At 56.4% G+C, this 18638-nt stretch overlaps 1 protein-coding gene across 2 annotated transcripts in view; it reads left to right on the top strand.

Moving 5' to 3' along the window:
• GAK (cyclin G associated kinase) overlaps positions 1–18638 on the top strand; it is an 86554-nt gene that overhangs the window by 49398 nt on the left and 18518 nt on the right. For both annotated transcript variants that reach the window (XM_012473783.3, XM_012473784.3), the window contains exons 16-20: positions 2343–2537; positions 2854–2971; positions 3475–3554; positions 16139–16332; positions 18011–18157. In XM_012473783.3, the coding sequence (XP_012329206.2) occupies positions 2343–2537; positions 2854–2971; positions 3475–3554; positions 16139–16332; positions 18011–18157 (734 nt within the window). The remainder of the gene's footprint in view (positions 1–2342; positions 2538–2853; positions 2972–3474; positions 3555–16138; positions 16333–18010; positions 18158–18638) is intronic.

The following is an 18638-nucleotide window of genomic DNA, read 5'->3' as shown; positions in this document are numbered from 1 at the left end:
AAATGCTGTGTCGACCGCCTGACGCTGCTCAAATGTGAGGATGGTCGCGGTGTGCTCGGGGCCCTGCCAAATGCGGGCTTCCGTGCGGCTCTGCCTCAGCACACAGCAGGCTCTCCCTGGCCGTGTGGAGGAGGCTGTTTCTTGGGGCTGCAGGTGCCCACGTCCAAGGAGTCCTTCTCAGAGTAAAGCCTCTCCTGGCCTTGGTCTCAGTAAGGACCTGGTGAGGCTGGAGCAGCCTCCCAGCCTCTGAAAGAGCAGGCCTTGACCTGGACCACAGAGCAAAGGCCAGCCCCATGGCCTCACCGTGAGGGAAGAGGAGAGGCCCAAGCTTCGAGGGACTCCCCATTCTTCGTCCCCTCTGGACGGGACAGGCAGCCTGCAGGAGGGGCGCGCAGCCTGTGGGCGGGGCAAGGCTCAGGAGCCCATTGTTGCTGCTGTGGATCCCAGGGAGGGCCCCACCTCGTATGCTCACAGCCTTGGTGGGGAGGAGATCGCAGCCGCCCCACCCAGCTGCATCTTATGTGACCCTAGGAGGTGGAGTGCAAAATAGGGAGCCCCTCCCTCCATGCATGGAGCTGAAAGCCATTGGCACCCCCAGGTCAGATGCGGTGGGGCTTGCTCAGCAGGGGGCATCCGAGACCAGGGAGTCTTTCCTTGTGGTGTGTGGCTGCGCTTCCATGACCCCACCAGGTCCCCACAGCTCCTTCCTTGCGGGGGTGGAGAGATGTGCAGAGCACTGCACCCGCGGGGCTGCCAGCTGGACCATCTTCAAGTTCATGGCTTTTCAACATATCTGACCCAGACCAACCCAGGAAGCTGACACATCTCTAGAACTGTCCACCCAACAACAGAGGGGTACAGGAGAACTGAACGCACCAACCCAAGAAGGCGAAAGGCGGACACATCTCTAGAACTCTCCACCCAACAACAGAGGGTTACAGGAGAACTGAACGCACCAACCCAGGAAGGCGGACACATCTCTAGAACTGTCCACCCAACAACAGAGGGTTACAGGAGAACTGAACGCACCAACCCAAGAAGGCGAAAGGCGGACACATCTCTAGAACTGTCCACCCAACAACAGAGGGGTACAGGAGAACTGAACGCACCAACCCAGGAAGGCGGACACATCTCTAGATTACTCGACTCAAAAACAGAGTGATAGAGGAGAACTGAACGCACCAACCCAGGAAGGCGGACACATCTCTAGAACTGTCCACCCAACAACAGAGGGTTATAGGAGAACTGAACGCACCAACCCAGGGAGGCGGACAGATCTCTAGATTACTCGACTCAAAAACAGAGTGATAGAGGAGAACTGAACGCACCAACCCAGGAAGGCGGACACATCTCTAGAACTCTCCACCCAACAACAGAGGGTTATAGGAGAACTGAACACACCAACCCAGGAAGGCGGACACATCTCTAGAACACTACACCCAAGAACAGAAAATGCACATTTCTTTTAAACGCACGTGGAATGCAAGAAGAAAGATCAGATTTTGGCCTATAAATACACCTCAATAAATTTTTAAAATTTGCAATCCCATAAGCTATGCTCTCGGGTCACAGTGGAATAAAACTAAAAATACCAGAAGGATGTCTGGAAAACTAAACGTCCGCCTCCCAGGTTCAAGCCATTCTCCTGCCTCAGCGTCTCGCGTAGCTGGGGCTACAGGTGCACACCACCACAGCCAGCTAATTCTTGTATTTTTAGTATAGATGGGGTTTCACCATGTTGCCCAGGCTGGTCTCGAACTCCTGAGCTCAGGCAACCCACCTGCCTTGGCCTCCCAAAATGCTGGGATTACAGGTGTGAGCCACTGCACAGCCTCAAACAACTTCTAAATAACCCATGAATGAAAGTGAGAGTATCACAAGAAATTTAAAAATATTTTTAACTAGGGCGGGGTGTGGTGGCTCACACCTGTAATCCCAGCACTTTGGGAGGCTGAGGCTGGTGGATCACTTGAGCCCAGGAGTTTGAGACTAGCCTGGGCAACATGGCGAAAACCTGTCTCTACAAAAATTAGCCAGGCGTGATGGTGTATGCCTGTAGTTCCAGCTACTTGGGAGGCTGAGGTGGGAGGATCACTAGAGCCCAGGAGATCAAGGCTGCAGTGAGCTATGATCATGCCATTGCACTTTAGCCTGGACAGCAGAGCAAGACCCTGTCTTAAAGACACATATATGCATATATGTGTATGTATGTGTATATATAGAGGCAGATTACACATATACGTAACTATATATATAAAACTACATCTATATAACTACATGTGTGACTGTGTATAAGTACATATATAACTGTACGTATGGTGACGCGACACGCCTGCCCCCAGGTACATCGAGTACATGTGTGACATGGTGGCAGAGGAGCCCATCACGCCTCATAGCAAGCCCATCCTGGTGAGGGCCGTGGTCATGACCCCCGTGCCACTGTTCAGCAAGCAGAGGAGCGGCTGCAGGCCCTTCTGCGAGGTCTACGTGGGGGACGAGCGCGTGGCCAGCACCTCCCAGGAGTACGACAAGATGCGGTGAGTGCAGCTGCAGCCCCGCGCCGTGTTTCCTACTCTCCCGCTCCAGAAAACCTGAAAGAGGAAGCCTGCCTTGCTGGGGCGCACGTGTTTGGAACGTTAGTTTCTGCGGCAGGTCACTTGGGGACTGGGTCAGCACGGGGGATCACAGGGATCCGAGCGTCCAGGAGACTGCAGGATTCTTGTCAGGGTTTTCGTTTGTGGGGGGTCATCCTTTATTGAGTATTACACATTTTACCTGAGTGGGCAACTTCTCATCCTTCTGTTTTTTGTTGTTTTCATTTGTTTAGTTTTTCTCTCATCATTCTGTTGTTAGGGATTTTAAGATCGAGGATGGGAAAGCAGTCATTCCCTTGGGCATCACGGTGCAAGGAGACGTGCTCATCGTCATCTATCACGCCCGGTCCACCCTGGGCGGCCGGCTGCAGGCCAAGGTGAGGAAGCCTGGGGCCTGCCGAGTGCTCCCCACTCACCCCGGGCTCTGGGAGGCTGGGGGCTGCTGTGCGCTCAGCGCGGCCGTCCCTCCACTTCCTGCTGAAGGCTCCGGGGTGCTCACTGCTTGGTGAGTGCTGTCGGCTCTCACGTGGCGACTGCCCCACATGGAGACTGTACCTGCTCACTCTGCACTCTCCACGGCAGGGTCTCGGCCTGAAAAGCCTGGCGTTTCCTGTCGATACTGAGTTTGAGGGTCCACTTGGGCAGCCCCCACGGCAGCCCCACGAAGCAGCTTGTGGGCCCGTGCCTTCTCCTTGGGACCACCCGCCACACACGGACCCTCTCCCGCTTCCCCCATAGCACGTGGCACAGGGCGTCATCCACGTCCCCAGTGCCACAAGCAGCTCCCAGAGCTCGTCTGTTGGGAAAAGTGTGCCTGTGGCCCCGGGATCTGGATTCACCCTCCATGGGGGCCCTCGTGTTTTGTTTGCTCTCTTTGCAGATGGCATCCATGAAGATGTTCCAGATTCAGTTCCACACGGGCTTTGTGCCTCGGAATGCCACCACTGTGAAATTTGCCAAGTACGTTGGTGCCACGTGTGCCCAGAGGGGATGGGCGGGTGCCCAGCAATGCAGCACCTGCGTGTGGCTCAGTGGCAGGAGCTGCAGGGGGAGTGGCAGGCTCTGTGACTGCCGCTTGGTGCCACTGGGCTGCTCCTGGGCCATTTGGGAGCCGCGTGTGTACAGGCTCCTGGGGTGGACCTGGTGGCTGCTGCTCTGCCCCCACACCTGGGTGTGGTGTGAGCAGGTGAGTAGGTGAGTGGGTGGCAGCTGCATCTTCACAAATGTCCCTGAGCCTGCTGTGTGCAGAATGCCCTGCCAGGAGGAGGTTGCAGGTAATGCGGGACAGTCCTGACTAGAAGCTCACTCTGGTGTTAGAGACCTCTGTAAACAAGCACAGTCGAGGGATAACCCCACCCGCCATGCCAAGCACTTGCGAGTTCCCTGTCCTCTTCACGTGGGCACCCAACAGTGCATACCTGCCCTCTGCAGGCTCAGGTGCAGATGTGGTGAGCAGCAGAGCGGGCTCCCACACCCCCCACAATCTCAACTCACTGCAGCTCCACCCACGAGGCTCAAGAGATTCTCTCACCTCAGCCTCTGGAGTAGCTGGGACTACAGGAATGCACCACCAGGCCCACCTAATTTTTATATTTTTAGTAGAGATGGAGTTTCACCATGTTGGCCAGGCTGGTCTCGATCTCTTGACCTCAAGTGATCCGCCTGCCCCAGCTTCCCATTTAACTGGAGATCTTTCTACTCAGTCACAGGCAGGCTTATCCACCAAGGCACAGTGGAACAAACTTGTTTTAGGAGCCAGAGGGGTTACCGACGGGGGGTTCTGAGACAGTGGCTGGCTTGAGGGCCTGCTGTGTTCCAGGCTCTGCTCTCTTGGTTCCGACCCAGTAAACAAAGGGAAATCTTAGGTCCAGCCCCACAGGTGACTACACACTTGGGAGGGGGTCTGGCCCAGTCTAGGGGAGCTCAGGAAGAGCTGGTGCCTGCTTTCCTGGACAGCCTGCGCCAGGAGACCGTGGTGCTGTTCTCGTGCTTTTCTGTCTGTCATTCTTTTTTCACGTTTTTTTTTTTATATTTCTTGTCTTTGTTGTGTCTTACGCTTTTCTTTTTTTAACTCACATATTCATAACTTTAACATTTTGTTTCTTTTTTCTCCTTTGGAGAAGAAAAACACCCAGAGTTCTTTGAGTTTTCAGCCACAGTGGAGGCGGTGCTTAAAAGAGTTTTTTAAAGACCGAGTGACTGACGATGAAGAGGAAAATGTCGGTGAAGGACCTGTCAGTGATTCAGATGCTGGAGGCAGGAGGCAGGGACTTTGGTAACCGGTTATTTAAGAAAGTGGGGGAAATGATGGGAATTTCACCAGAGATCAGGAACATAAAAAGGAGACAGATGTGAATTCCAGAACTGAAAAATATTACGGCCGAAATCAAGGACTCAGCACATGCTAGGCAGTCAGACAGCGAATTGGTAGAAAAGATCTTCCGACAGCCACGTGGAGAAAAAACGATGGAAGCTACATGCAGAAACGATCATGAGAACAGAAGATACGTACAGAAAGGCTCGTGAGAACAGAAGATACTTACAGAAAGGCTCGTGAGAACGGAAGATACTTACAGAAAGGCCCGTGAGAACGGAAGATACGTACAGAAAGGCCCGTGAGGACGGAAGATACGTACAGAAAGGCCCGTGAGGACGGAGGATACGTACAGAAAGGCCCGTGAGGACGGAGGATACGTACAGAAAGGCCCGTGAGGACGGAGGATACGTACAGAAAGGCCCGTGAGGACGGAGGATACGTACAGAAAGGCCCGTGAGGACGGAGGATACGTACAGAAAGGCCCGTGAGGACGGAGGATACGTACAGAAAGGCCCGTGAGGACGGAGGATACGTACAGAAAGGCCCGTGAGGACGGAGGATACGTACAGAAAGGCCCGTGAGGACGGAGGATACGTACAGAAAGGCCCGTGAGGACGGAGGATACGTACAGAAAGGCCCGTGAGGACGGAGGATACGTACAGAAAGGCCCGTGAGGACGGAGGATACGTACAGAAAGGCCCGTGAGGACGGAGGATACGTACAGAAAGGCCCGTGAGGACGGAGGATACGTACAGAAAGGCCCGTGAGGACGGAGGATACGTACAGAAAGGCCCGTGAGGACGGAGGATACGTACAGAAAGGCCCGTGAGGACGGAGGATACGTACAGAAAGGCCCGTGAGGACGGAGGATACGTACAGAAAGGCCCGTGAGGACGGAGGATACGTACAGAAAGGCCCGTGAGGACGGAGGATACGTACAGAAAGGCCCGTGAGGACGGAGGATACGTACAGAAAGGCCCGTGAGGACGGAGGATACGTACAGAAAGGCCCGTGAGGACGGAGGATACGTACAGAAAGGCCCGTGAGGACGGAGGATACGTACAGAAAGGCCCGTGAGGACGGAGGATACGTACAGAGAGGCCCGTGAGGACGGAGGATACGTACAGAGAGGCCCGTGAGGACGGAGGATACGTACAGAGAGGCCCGTGAGGACGGAGGATACGTACAGAGAGGCCCGTGAGGACGGAGGATACGTACAGAGAGGCCCGTGAGGACGGAGGATACGTACAGAGAGGCCCGTGAGGACGGAGGATACGTACAGAGAGGCCCGTGAGGACGGAGGATACGTACAGAGAGGCCCGTGAGGACGGAGGATACGTACAGAGAGGCCCGTGAGGACGGAGGATACGTACAGAGAGGCCCGTGAGGACGGAGGATACGTACAGAGAGGCCCGTGAGGACGGAGGATACAGAAAGGCCCGTGAGGACGGAAGATACGTACAGAGAGGCCCGTGAGGACGGAAGATACGTACAGAGAGGCCCGTGAGGACGGAGGATACGTACAGAGAGGCCCGTGAGGACGGAGGATACGTACAGAGAGGCCCGTGAGGACGGAAGATACGTACAGAGAGGCCCGTGAGGACGGAAGATACGTACAGAGAGGCCCGTGAGGACGGAGGATACGTACAGAGAGGCCCGTGAGGACGGAGGATACGTACAGAGAGGCCCGTGAGGACGGAGGATACGTACAGAGAGGCCCGTGAGGACGGAAGATACGTACAGAAAGGCCCGTGAGGACGGAGGATACGTACAGAAAGGCCCGTGAGTCCAGAAAGGCCCGTGAGAACGGAAGATACGTACAGAAAGGCCCGTGAGGACGGAGGATACGTACAGAGAGGCCCGTGAGGACGGAGGATACGTACAGAGAGGCCCGTGAGGACGGAGGATACGTACAGAAAGGCTCGTGAGGACGGAAGATACGTACAGAAAGGCCCGTGAGGACGGAGGATACGTACAGAAAGGCCCGTGAGGACGGAAGATACGTACAGAGAGGCCCGTGAGGACGGAAGATACGTACAGAGAGGCCCGTGAGGACGGAGGATACGTACAGAGAGGCCCGTGAGGACGGAGGATACGTACAGAGAGGCCCGTGAGGACGGAAGATACGTACAGAGAGGCCCGTGAGGACGGAAGATACGTACAGAAAGGCCCGTGAGGACGGAGGATACGTACAGAGAGGCCCGTGAGGACGGAAGATACGTACAGAGAGGCCCGTGAGGACGGAGGATACGTACAGAAAGGCTCGTGAGGACGGAAGATACGTACAGAAAGGCTCGTGAGGACGGAGGATACGTACAGAAAGGCCCGTGAGTCCAGAAAGGCCCGTGAGGACGGAAGATACGTACAGAAAGGCCCGTGAGGACGGAAGATACGTACAGAAAGGCCCGTGAGGACGGAGGATACGTACAGAGAGGCCCGTGAGGACGGAAGATACGTACAGAAAGGCCCGTGAGGACGGAGGATACGTACAGAAAGGCTCGTGAGGACGGAAGATACGTACAGAAAGGCTCGTGAGGACGGAGGATACGTACAGAAAGGCCCGTGAGTCCAGAAAGGCCTGTGAGAACGGAAGATACGTACAGAAAGGCCCGTGAGGACGGAAGATACGTACAGAAAGGCCCGTGAGGACGGAGGATACTTAAAGAAAGGCCCGTGAGGACGGAGGATACGTACAGAGAGGCCCGTGAGGACGGAAGATACGTACAGAAAGGCCCGTGAGGACGGAGGATACTTAAAGAAAGGCCCGTGAGGACGGAGGATACGTACAGAGAGGCCCGTGAGGACGGAGGATACGTACAGAGAGGCCCGTGAGGACGGAGGATACGTACAGAAAGGCCCGTGAGGACGGAGGATACGTACAGAAAGGCCCGTGAGGACGGAGGATACGTACAGAAAGGCCCGTGAGGACGGAGGATACGTACAGAAAGGCCCGTGAGGACGGAGGATACGTACAGAAAGGCCCGTGAGGACGGAGGATACAGAAAGGCCCGTGAGGACGGAAGATACGTACAGAAAGGCCCGTGAGGACGGAAGATACGTACAGAGAGGCCCGTGAGGACGGAAGATACGTACAGAGAGGCCCGTGAGGACGGAGGATACGTACAGAGAGGCCCGTGAGGACGGAAGATACGTACAGAGAGGCCCGTGAGGACGGAAGATACGTACAGAGAGGCCCGTGAGGACGGAGGATACGTACAGAGAGGCCCGTGAGGACGGAAGATACGTACAGAGAGGCCCGTGAGGACGGAAGATACGTACAGAAAGGCCCGTGAGGACGGAAGATACCTACAGAGAGGCCCGTGAGGACGGAGGATACGTACAGAAAGGCCCGTGAGGACGGAGGATACGTACAGAAAGGCCCGTGAGGACGGAGGATACGTACAGAAAGGCCCGTGAGGACGGAGGATACGTACAGAAAGGCCCGTGAGGACGGAGGATACGTACAGAAAGGCCCGTGAGGACGGAGGATACGTACAGAAAGGCCCGGGAGGACGGAGGATACGTACAGAGAGGCCCGTGAGGACGGAGGATACGTACTGAAAGGGTCATGAGAGACACTGTGGTACCACAACGGCCTGGCGTGCTTTTATTTGAAGTTCTTGGAGAAGAGATGGAGTGGAACAGAAATAATGCTTGAAAAACCATTGGCCAAAACTTTTCCTGAACTGATGGAGGACATCAAAACTGTGGAATCAGAAGCTCTGCAGACACCAAAGAGGATTTCTTTTCTTAGCAAAAGGAAGAAAAGAGATTTGGTACTTCAGAGCATCCTGGTTGAATTGCTGGAACCCAAAGAGAACAATTTCCAGCCCCTAGGGATGGGGACAGAGGTGTGGGAACGCATGACCTGCACAGTGACACCAGACGGCAACTTCGACAAACTGTCTCTAAAGTGCTGAGAGAAAAATACTGGAATTCTATATCCAGTGAATTTATCCTTGAAGTATGAAAGCCAGTTAAAGATGTCTTCAGCCAAACAAAGGATGAGAGAGTTTATTGTTGGCAGAACTGCTCCATTTCAGCAGATATCCAAGGCAAAGCTGTAAAGCCTGCAGCTTAGGGGAAGGAAAGGCAGGGATGCTGAAATGATACCAGTGCCAGCTGCTTAAAACACCAATATTATGTCCTGTCGGTTTTATAACCTATTTGGTAGTAAAATATTGACAACAGGAGCACCAACACACACACACACGGCAGAGGAGGGGGTAATGGAGTGAATGTTTTGAGAGTTCCATCACCAGGAAGCAGGAAATGTACCAATCCTTAGGGCAGATTAAAGATTTGATTGAGAAGAAAACTGGAACAAAAGTGTGATTAATTCACAAGAAGAATATAGAGATAAAGAAACATCCAGATGGGGTGTAGGTAGAGGACAACCAGCTGGTAGACCTGTGCCCCACTGTGCCTGTCACCCGTCCCATGGAAGGGGAATGGAAGAAGAGACCTGTGCCCCACTGTGCCTGTCAGCCATCCCGTCGAAAGGGAGTGGAAGAAGAGACCTGTGCCCCACTGTGCCTGTCAGCCGTCCCATCGAACGGGAGTGTAGGAAACGCTCCAGTTAACTGGGCTGGACTAAGAAACAGCACACAGGGAAAGCTCGAGTCTATCCTCCAGTCTGCACTGCTTACCAGAGCCATGCTTTAAAGACCACGCACATGAAGACCCAGAAACGCCAAGTGGAATGACTGAAAGCTGCTTCCCATGCAGATGGCAGCAGGAAGAGGGCAGGCGTCACTGTGTCGACATCAGACAGGTTAGATCAAGGCAGGAGGCGAAGGGCCACGTCCCAGGGGCAAGCGCGGCGAGGTGGCTTCAGGACAGGCGCTGCAAACACGCAGAACGAGGGGTGAAGTTGACGGACCCATGCTGATGACCGCCTCTCCCCAGTCAGCGGAACATGTAGACAAGAACATCAGGATGCAGTTTTGGTTTCTTCTGTTTTTTTGTTTTGTTTTGTTTTTTTTCTTTTTGAGATGGAGTCTCACTCTGTCTCCCAGGCCAGAGTGCAGTGGCACAATCTCAGCTCACTGCAACCTCCACCTCCTGGGTTCAAATGATTCTTTTGTCTCAGCTCCCGAGTAGCTGGGACTACAGGCTCGCGCTACCATGCCCAGCTAATTTTTGTGTTTTTAGTAGGGACAGGGTTTCACCATGTTGGCCAGGATGGTCTTGAATTCCTGACCTCGTGATCTGCCCGCCTTGGCCTCCCAACAGTGCTGGGATTACAGGCATGAGCCACCGCGCCTGGCCCAGGATGTAGTTTTTTTTTACAATGTTTAACCAACCTGACCTGAGTTTTGCCAACTTCAGCAAATACTTGGAGAAGTGGCATCTGTTCAAGTGGAGTATTTACCAAGTCAACCCCGTGTTGGGTCATATAGTAAGTCTCAGAACATCTCAACAGTGGAGTAAAGTGGGAATCAGTAGTGGGAGAACGCCCAGAGGCTGTGTGCTCATAAGTAACCCACGTGCCAAAAAGGAAATCACAGTTGGAATGCGAAAGTACTTTAAACGGAGTGATTATCAAAATACCACTTACCAGATTTGTGGGATGCATCTAAAGCAGTGTTTAGGGGAAATTTGTAACTTTAAATGCATATATTAAAAAGAAGGAAGGTTGGCTGGGCACAGTGGCTCATGGCTGTAACTCTAGCCCTTGGGGAGGGAGGCAGGAGGATTCCTTGAGCCTGGGAGGACAAGGCTGCAGTAGGCCGTGAGCGAAACCGATCTCCAAAATAAAAAAGAAATATTGGAAGTCAGTGACCTAAACTCATATCTCAGGAAGTTAGAGAAAGAACAGCAAATTAAACCCAAAAAGTAGATGGAAAAAAATAAAGGTAGGAACAGAACTCAGTTAAAAACTAGCACACTGGCCGGGTGCGGCGGCTCACGCCTGGAATCCCTGCAGTTTGGGAGGCTGAGGCGGGCTGATCAGTGAGTTCGCAGTTGAGACCAGCCTGGCCAACATGGTGAAACCCTGTCTCTACTAAAAATACAAAAAATCACTGGGCGTGGTGGCCCGCAGCTGTAGTCCCAGCTACTGGGGAGGCTGAGGCAGGAGAATCGCTTGAACCCAGGAGGGGGAGGTTGCAGTGAGCTGAGACCGCACCAGTGTACTCCAGCCTGCCCTACAAGAGTGAAACTCCATGTCAAAAAAAAAAAAACAACAAGCATGCTACAGGAAAAGTCAGTAAAGCCAAAAGATGTTTCTTCTGATTATCTGAAAAGATGAGTTGGTGAATGCTTAACAAACCTGGTCTAGAAAGGGAGATGGAACTCTGGTTCCCAGGGTGGGAGGCGAAGAGAGACCGGGGTCCCATAGACATTCCCACCGCGGCCTCAGGTGCTAGAGGAATGCCATTCTGAGTGGAATGGACAAATTACCTGGAAAACACCTCTCAATATACACCCATGAAGAAGTCCTGCCTTGGAATATCTGTTAAAGAAATTTATTTTGTAATTTAAAACCTTCCTACAGGCTGGGCACTGCGGCTCACACCTGTAATCCCAGCACTTTGGGAGGCTGAGATGGGAGGATCACTTGAGCCAGAAGTTGGAGACCAGCCTGGGCAACATAGTGATACCCCATCTCTACAAAAAATTTTTAAAAACAGCCAGATGTGATGGTGTACACCTGTGGTCCCAGCTCTCAGGAGGCTGAGCTGGGAGAATCGCTTGACCCTGGGAGGTCTAAGCTGTGGTGAGCCATGATTGTGCACACACAAAAGCACATTGTAGGAAAGGAAAATTGTAAGCCAGATCTCATGAATATAGATATAAAAATTCTAAACAAAATATTAGCTGAAAGAATCTAGTGTTATGTAACAAGGATAACATGTCTGACATCTGGTTTATTTCAGGAACGGGAGGTGGTTTTAACATTTGAAAATTGGTCAGTCACCATCATTCACTACGTTAGCAGAGCAAAAGTGAAAACCAGGCCAAGTTTTCATAGATAAAGCATGATAACAATGAGTGCTCCTTTCTTGTCAAAATGCTCAGCAAAGAGGAACAGGAGGAAAGTTTCTGAGGCTGGTGAAGAGCAGCCACCGAAACCCTAAAGCCGGCGCACAGCTGATGGTGACATACTCACACATTGCTCTCCTGAGTGTACAAGCAGAGCAGGAGTTTGAGTCTCATTCTCCGGTAGTTTATGGTCAGTCCTAGCCAGTGCAGTCAGGCAAGAAAAGGAAAGAGCAGAAGGAATGGAAGTTTCCGGTGTTGCTTCTCACAGGCAGCATGATGGTTTTCAGCAAGAAATCCTGAGGAACCTGTGCACGGTCAGAATGAACAGGTGGATTTAATGAGGTGGCTGAATGTGAAGTTAGGACGGGGCAGCGGGAGAGGAACACCTGGGAAGTGTGTGGGTCCTGCCCAGTGCGCCTGCACCGTGCCTGGGTGAGGGTTTAGACGGGGCAGCGGGAGTGAAGCACGCGGAATGTGCGTGGGTCCTGTGCAGTGTGCCTGCACCGTGCCTGGGTGAGGGTTTAGACGGGGCAGCGGGAGAGAAGCACGCGGAATGTGCGTGGGTCCTGCGCAGTGCGCCTGCCCTGTGCCTGGGTGAGGGTTTAGACGGGGCAGCGGGAGGGGAGCACGCGGAATGTGCGTGGGTCCTGCGCAGTGCGCCTGCACCGTGCCTGGGTGAGGGTTTAGACGGGGCAGCGGGAGAAGAGCACGCGGAATGTGTGTGGGTCCTGCGCAGTGCGCCTGCCCTGTGTCTGGGTGAGGGTTTAGACGGGGCAGCGGGAGAGAAGCACGCGGAATGTGCGTGGGTCCTGTGCAGTGTGCCTGCCCAGTGCCTGGGTGAGGGTTTAGACGGGGCAGCGGGAGAAGAGCACGCAGAATGTGCGTGGGTCCTGCGCAGTGCGCCTACCCTGTGCCTGGGTGAGGGTTTAGACGGGGCAGCGGGAGAGGAGCACGCGGAATGTGCGTGGGTCCTGCGCAGTGCGCCTGCCCTGTGCCTGGGTGAGGGTTTAGACGGGGCAGCGGGAGAGGAGCACGCGGAATGTGCGTGGGTCCTGCGCAGTGCGCCTGCCCTGTGCCTGGGTGAGGGTTTAGACGGGGCAGCGGGAGAGGAGCACGCGGAATGTGCGTGGGTCCTGCGCAGTGCGCCTGCCCTGTGCCTGGGTGAGGGTTTAGACGGGGCAGCGGGAGAGGAGCACGCGGAATGTGCGTGGGTCCTGCGCAGTGCGCCTGCCCTGTGCCTGGGTGAGGGTTTAGACGGGGCAGCGGGAGAGGAGCACGCGGAATGTGCGTGGGTCCTGCGCAGTGCGCCTGCACCGTGCCTGGGTGAGGGTTTAGACGGGGCAGCGGGAGAAGAGCACGCGGAATGTGCGTGGGTCCTGCGCAGTGCGCCTGCACCGTGCCTGGGTGAGGGTTTAGACGGGGCAGCGGGAGAAGAGCACGCGGAATGTGCGTGGGTCCTGCGCAGTGCGCCTACCCTGTGCCTGGGTGAGGGTTTAGACGGGGCAGCGGGAGAAGAGCACGCGGAATGTGCGTGGGTCCTGCGCAGTGCGCCTGCACCGTGCCTGGGTGAGGGTTTAGACGGGGCAGCGGGAGAAGAGCACGCGGAATGTGCGTGGGTCCTGCGCAGTGCGCCTGCCCTGTGCCTGGGTGAGGGTTTAGACGGGGCAGCGGGAGAGGAGCACGCGGAATGTGCGTGGGTCCTGCGCAGTGCGCCTGCCCTGTGCCTGGGTGAGGGTTTAGACGGGGCAGCGGGAGAGGAGCACGCGGAATGTGCGTGGGTCCTGCGCAGTGCGCCTGCCCTGTGCCTGGGTGAGGGTTTAGACGGGGCAGCGGGAGGGGAGCACGCGGAATGTGCGTGGGTCCTGCGCAGTGCGCCTGCACCGTGCCTGGGTGAGGGTTTAGACGGGGCAGCGGGAGGGGAGCACGCGGAATGTGCGTGGGTCCTGCGCAGTGCGCCTGCCCTGTGCCTGGGTGAGGGTTTAGACGGGGCAGCGGGAGTGGAGCACGTGGAATGTGCGTGGGTCCTGCGAGGCGAGCCTGCACCGTGCCTGGGTGAGGGTTTAGACGGGGCAGCGGGAGTGGAGCACGCGGAATGTGTGTGGGTCCTGCGCAGTGCGCCTGCCCTGTGCCTGGGTGAGGGTTTAGACGGGGCAGCGGGAGGGGAGCACGCGGAATGTGCGTGGGTCCTGCGCAGTGCGCCTGCCCTGTGCCTGGGTGAGGGTTTAGACGGGGCAGCGGGAGGGGAGCACGCGGAATGTGCGTGGGTCCTGCGCAGTGCGCCTGCCCTGTGCCTGGGTGAGGGTTTAGACGGGGCAGCGGGAGGGGAGCACGTGGAATGTGCGTGGGTCCTGCGAGGCGAGCCTGCACTGTGCATGGGGTGAGCGCCCAGGATTGCTGCCGCCGCGGCACAGCTCAGCATTTCTGTGTAGCAGCCAAGCCTGTTGGGAGACCCTTCTGTCCTGTTGGAGCTCGTCTGGCAGGAGCCTGCGGGCTGTGTCCTCTGCAGTCCAGGGCTCTCGGGAGTGACCAGCCCTGCTCACAGACCTCATTGTGCCCTCAGCGCCAGGCTGGGTGAGCTGAGCCTGCAGGCCCAGTGCCCAGGGCCGTCTCCAGGGGCAGCTGGGGCAGGGAGGCCAGGCATGAGTGGCACTGCCTCTGGGCTGCCCAAGCTCAGTCTGTCCCAGAACCCAAGCCTGCCTCCCTGACCTGGCTCTCTGCACAGACCGTCCCGCCGTGCCCCTCCACTCTCCTTGGTGGCCAGGTCTGAGCCTCCCCCGCAGTGGCCGTCGGATTCTCTGCTGGTGCCTGCTCGCTCCTCTGTGTACATTGCCGCCTCTACATCTCCGCAGCAGCTGTGCCGCTGCCGTGCTGTCCCCGCTGCCCCCGACCGCGGACAGCAGCCCAGGAAGAGACTGGGGTGCGGAGGGAAGCTCGTGTTGGCCTCTGCTGGAGGGCACATCTGCCCTAGCTACTTCTGTGGTCACCTCTGCCCAGAGCCCTGAGAGGGCATCGAGGGGGCGCTGCTTTGTGTGAGGTCAGCCACTGTGGATAGGGAGTGGGTGCCCACCTCCAGGGCAGGCCCAGGATGCCCTCCCCTTGTGCAGGGAGATGATGTTTTAAGGGGCGAGCCAGAGGGGATAAGCTAGAGGTCTTCACACATCCGAAGCATGTGTGGAGCTCAGAGAAGTGACAGTTAAAGCCAGCCACGGCTCTGAGCCACACAGGCCACCGCACCCGCCTCCCCACCCTCCCTCAGCTGTGTCCCACCCAGCTCTGGGTGCTTCTGGCCCTGCAGACGCTGGCACCCTGCGTTTCCCAGGAACTGGCCGCCACTCTTTTTTTGCTTTTTTTGAGACGGAGTTTTGCTCTTGTTGCCCAGGCTGGAGTGCAGTGGCGCGATCTCGGCTCACCGCAACCTCTGCCTCCCGGGTTCAAGCAATTCTCCTGCCTCAGCCTCCTGAGTAGCTGAGATTACAGGCATGCGCCACCATGCCCAGCTGATTTTGTATTTTTAGTAGAGATGAGGTTTCTTCACATTGGTGGGTCCCACTGACCCCTCCTTCTGCTCCCTACAGCTGAGCAGGGGGCTCAGCCAGTGCTGCCTCCCTCGCCCCATGGTAGACACGGCTTTGTTTCCCCCGGAATCACCCTCCCAATTCCCTGGCAGCCGGATTCTAGAGGTCTTGGTTTTAGGGGCATCTGGTAACAGCTGTGGATTTGTCAGGGCAGACATTGTCATTTTAATGACACAGTACGAGCTGCAGGGTGGCTGAAGGCTGTGTGCTGGGGGTGAGGGCCAGTGCCTGCTCTGGAACCCTGGGGTCCCACCTCAGAGCTGCCTGCCTGGGCACCTGAATCACAGGCTGTGGGACATTGTCCTGTCTGCTCTGAGCACACGGCCTCCCCTGGACTTGGGGGAAACGCTTTGGCCCAGCCCAGTGCCCCTCTGCCTTGAACACAGCCTCAGGCATCCCCACTGTGACGTCCGAGGAACAGGTGCAATGATGCTCTCCTGGGGCCGTGACCCGGGTGCTGACGCCCTGCGGGTTTCTGGGACGGCTGCTGGGTTGGCTCCCGCGGCTCCAGCTTCGGCAGGCGGGGGTGGCCAGCTGCCCTGGTGGCTCTCCTGCCACCTCCCGCAGCTGCAGTGTTTCCGTGCACCTTTCCTCGGTGAATGTTCGAGGGACTTGCACACTACTTGAGGGGCCTTCCTGAGTGGCGTCTACTCGTAACTCCGCAGGTACGACTTGGACGCATGTGACATTCAAGAGAAATACCCGGATTTATTTCAAGTGAACCTGGAAGTGGAGGTGGAGCCCAGGGACAGGCCAAGCCGGGAGGCCCCGCCATGGGAGAACTCGAGCATGAAGGGGCTGAACCCCAAGATCCTGTTTTCCAGCCGGGAGGAGCAGCAGGACATTCTTTCTAAGTTTGGTAAGCTCCCACGGGTGCGATGAGGGCATCCCGCTCTGCCCCGTATCTCTATGGTGAGAGCCCCTTCGGCTGAGCTCTGGCAGGGCTGAGCCACCCGCATCTGCTGCTGCGCTCAGGCCGGAGCAGCTTGGGCTGCAGGAACTTTGAGAGACTCTGTCTTGGGTGTTGGACACCACCACCAGCGACACCAGGGAAGCAGGACTGGGGCCCACGGGTGGGGGCAGAGGCAGAGGGAGGAAACCCAGGCTCCTCGGGCAAAGCAGGGTTTCGCCCTGGCCACGTGTCTGGGTCAGGTTTTTGTCGTGTGCTGGATACACGTCTGCTATCACTGCAGGCCTCAGGCCTGCTGGCAGCACGTGGACACGAAAGAACCCTTGCTCCTGTTCCGAGCAGTTTCAAAGAGGCAGCCCAGGAAGCGCTGGCGGGTGGGCCCAGGGCCACCCACTGCCCGTGCCGTGCTCGTCCTCAGCTCTTGATGAGGACGCGATGTTTGCATTTTCTTTCTGAGCATCCTCAGCATCCCTGAAAGAGACTGCATGTGCAGCCTGTGCGTGCTGTGTCTGTGTATGTGGGTGGAGTGTGCCCGTGTGTGTGATGTGTGTGCACGTGAGTGCTGCATGCATTTGTGTGCTGTGTCTGTGTACGTGGGTGGTGTGCCCGTGTGTGTGATGTGTGTGCACGTGAGTGGTGTGTGCATTTGTGCATGTTGTGTCTGTGTACGTGAGTGGAGTGTGCCCCTGTGTGGTGTGTGTGTGCACGTGAGTGGTGCGTGCATTTGTGCGTGCTGTGTACATGGGTGGAGTGTGCCCGTTTGTGTGATGCGTGTGCACGTGAGTGGTGCATGCATTCGTGTGTGCTGTGTCTGTGTACGTGGGTGGAGTGTGCCCATGTGTGGTGTGTGTGTGCACGTGAATGGTGCAGGCATTCATATGTGCTGTGTCTGTGTACGTGGGTGGAGTGTGCCCGTGTGTGTGGTGTGTGTGCGCATGAGTGCTGCGTGCATTCATGTGTGCTGTGTCTGTGTACGTGGGTTGTGTGCCCATGGTGTGTGTGTGTGTGCACGTGAGTGGCGCATGCATTTGTGCATGCTGTGTCTGTGTACGTGGGTGGAGTGTGCCCATGTGTGGTGTGTGTGTGCACGTGAGTGGTGTGTGCATTTGTGTGTGCTGTGTCTGTGTACGTGGGTGGAGTGTGCCCGTGTGTGTGGTGTGTGTGTGCACGTGAGTGGTGCATGCATTTGTGTGTGCTGTCTGTGTACGTGGGTGGAGTGTGCCCATGTGTGGTGTGTGTGTGCACGTGAGTGGTGCATGCATTTGTGTGTGCTGTGAATGTACCTGGGTGGAGTGTGCCCGTGTGCTTGGTGTGTGTGTGCACGTGAGTGGTGCGTGCCTTCGTATCTGCTGTGACTGTATGTGGCATGTGATGCCTGAGTGTTCCTTGTGTGTGTTTGCGTGTGCTATGCACGAGTGTGCACACGTGGCCCAGAACGGCATCTGACTGGATAGCAGGAATCCCTTCACAGAGGTCGCCTCGCCGTCATGTCATTGGTGTGCTCTCCTGGTGGCCTGGCCTGCCACGGTGCTGGCGCCTGCCCAGCTGCACTTCTCAGCTCTGGGGTAGTGCTGCCTTGAGGCTGCTGGCCAGTGCCAGTGCCCTGACACCCTCTCTTTCCTGGCAGGGAAGCCAGAGCTCCCTCGACAGCCCGGCTCCACGGCTCAGTACGATGCTGGGGTGGGGTCCCCAGAAGCCGAGCCCCCAGACTGCGACTCACCACCAAGCAGCAGTGCGGATACCAGCCGCTTCCTGCACACACTGGACTGGCAGGGTAGGCAGAGCCCTGGACCTGGCTCTCTTGCAGAGGACAGGACCAGTCTGGAGGTGCCCTGGGGCAGGGCAAGCATCTTGGGAGACGGACCTCGGGCAGAGCTGGGCTGTATCAGAGTGGGGCTGTGCGCACAGCACGCCAGCCTGTTCCTTAGTGGTTCACAAAGTAAGATGATCTCATATTTTTAACGGTTGAAAAAAATATGTCCACAGAGTCTAAAATGCTGACCCTAGCTTTTCATCTCAGTCTGTGGACCTGGGGCGGCTGGCAGCACCGGCCCTGCCCATGGGGCCCCTGGGTGCAGGGGAAGGGCCTGGGCGGAGGGACGTTCAGTCACCGCCTGGGGATCCCACACCCCTCTCTGCCCACAACCCCCAGTGGGCTCCCAGCCACTGCCCAGGCTCTTCAGGCAAATACCTGGGCACTGTCACTGGACCTCACCCTAGACAAACACCCTGGGGGACATCCCTGCCACCTCCTG

This window comes from Aotus nancymaae, unplaced genomic scaffold (assembly GCF_030222135.1).
Source record: "Aotus nancymaae isolate 86718 unplaced genomic scaffold, 86718_ANA_hifiasm-v0.15.2.pri h1tg000006l, whole genome shotgun sequence".
Classification (NCBI taxonomy): Eukaryota; Metazoa; Chordata; class Mammalia; order Primates; family Aotidae; genus Aotus; species Aotus nancymaae.
This window is presented reverse-complemented; position numbering and strand designations above follow the sequence as displayed.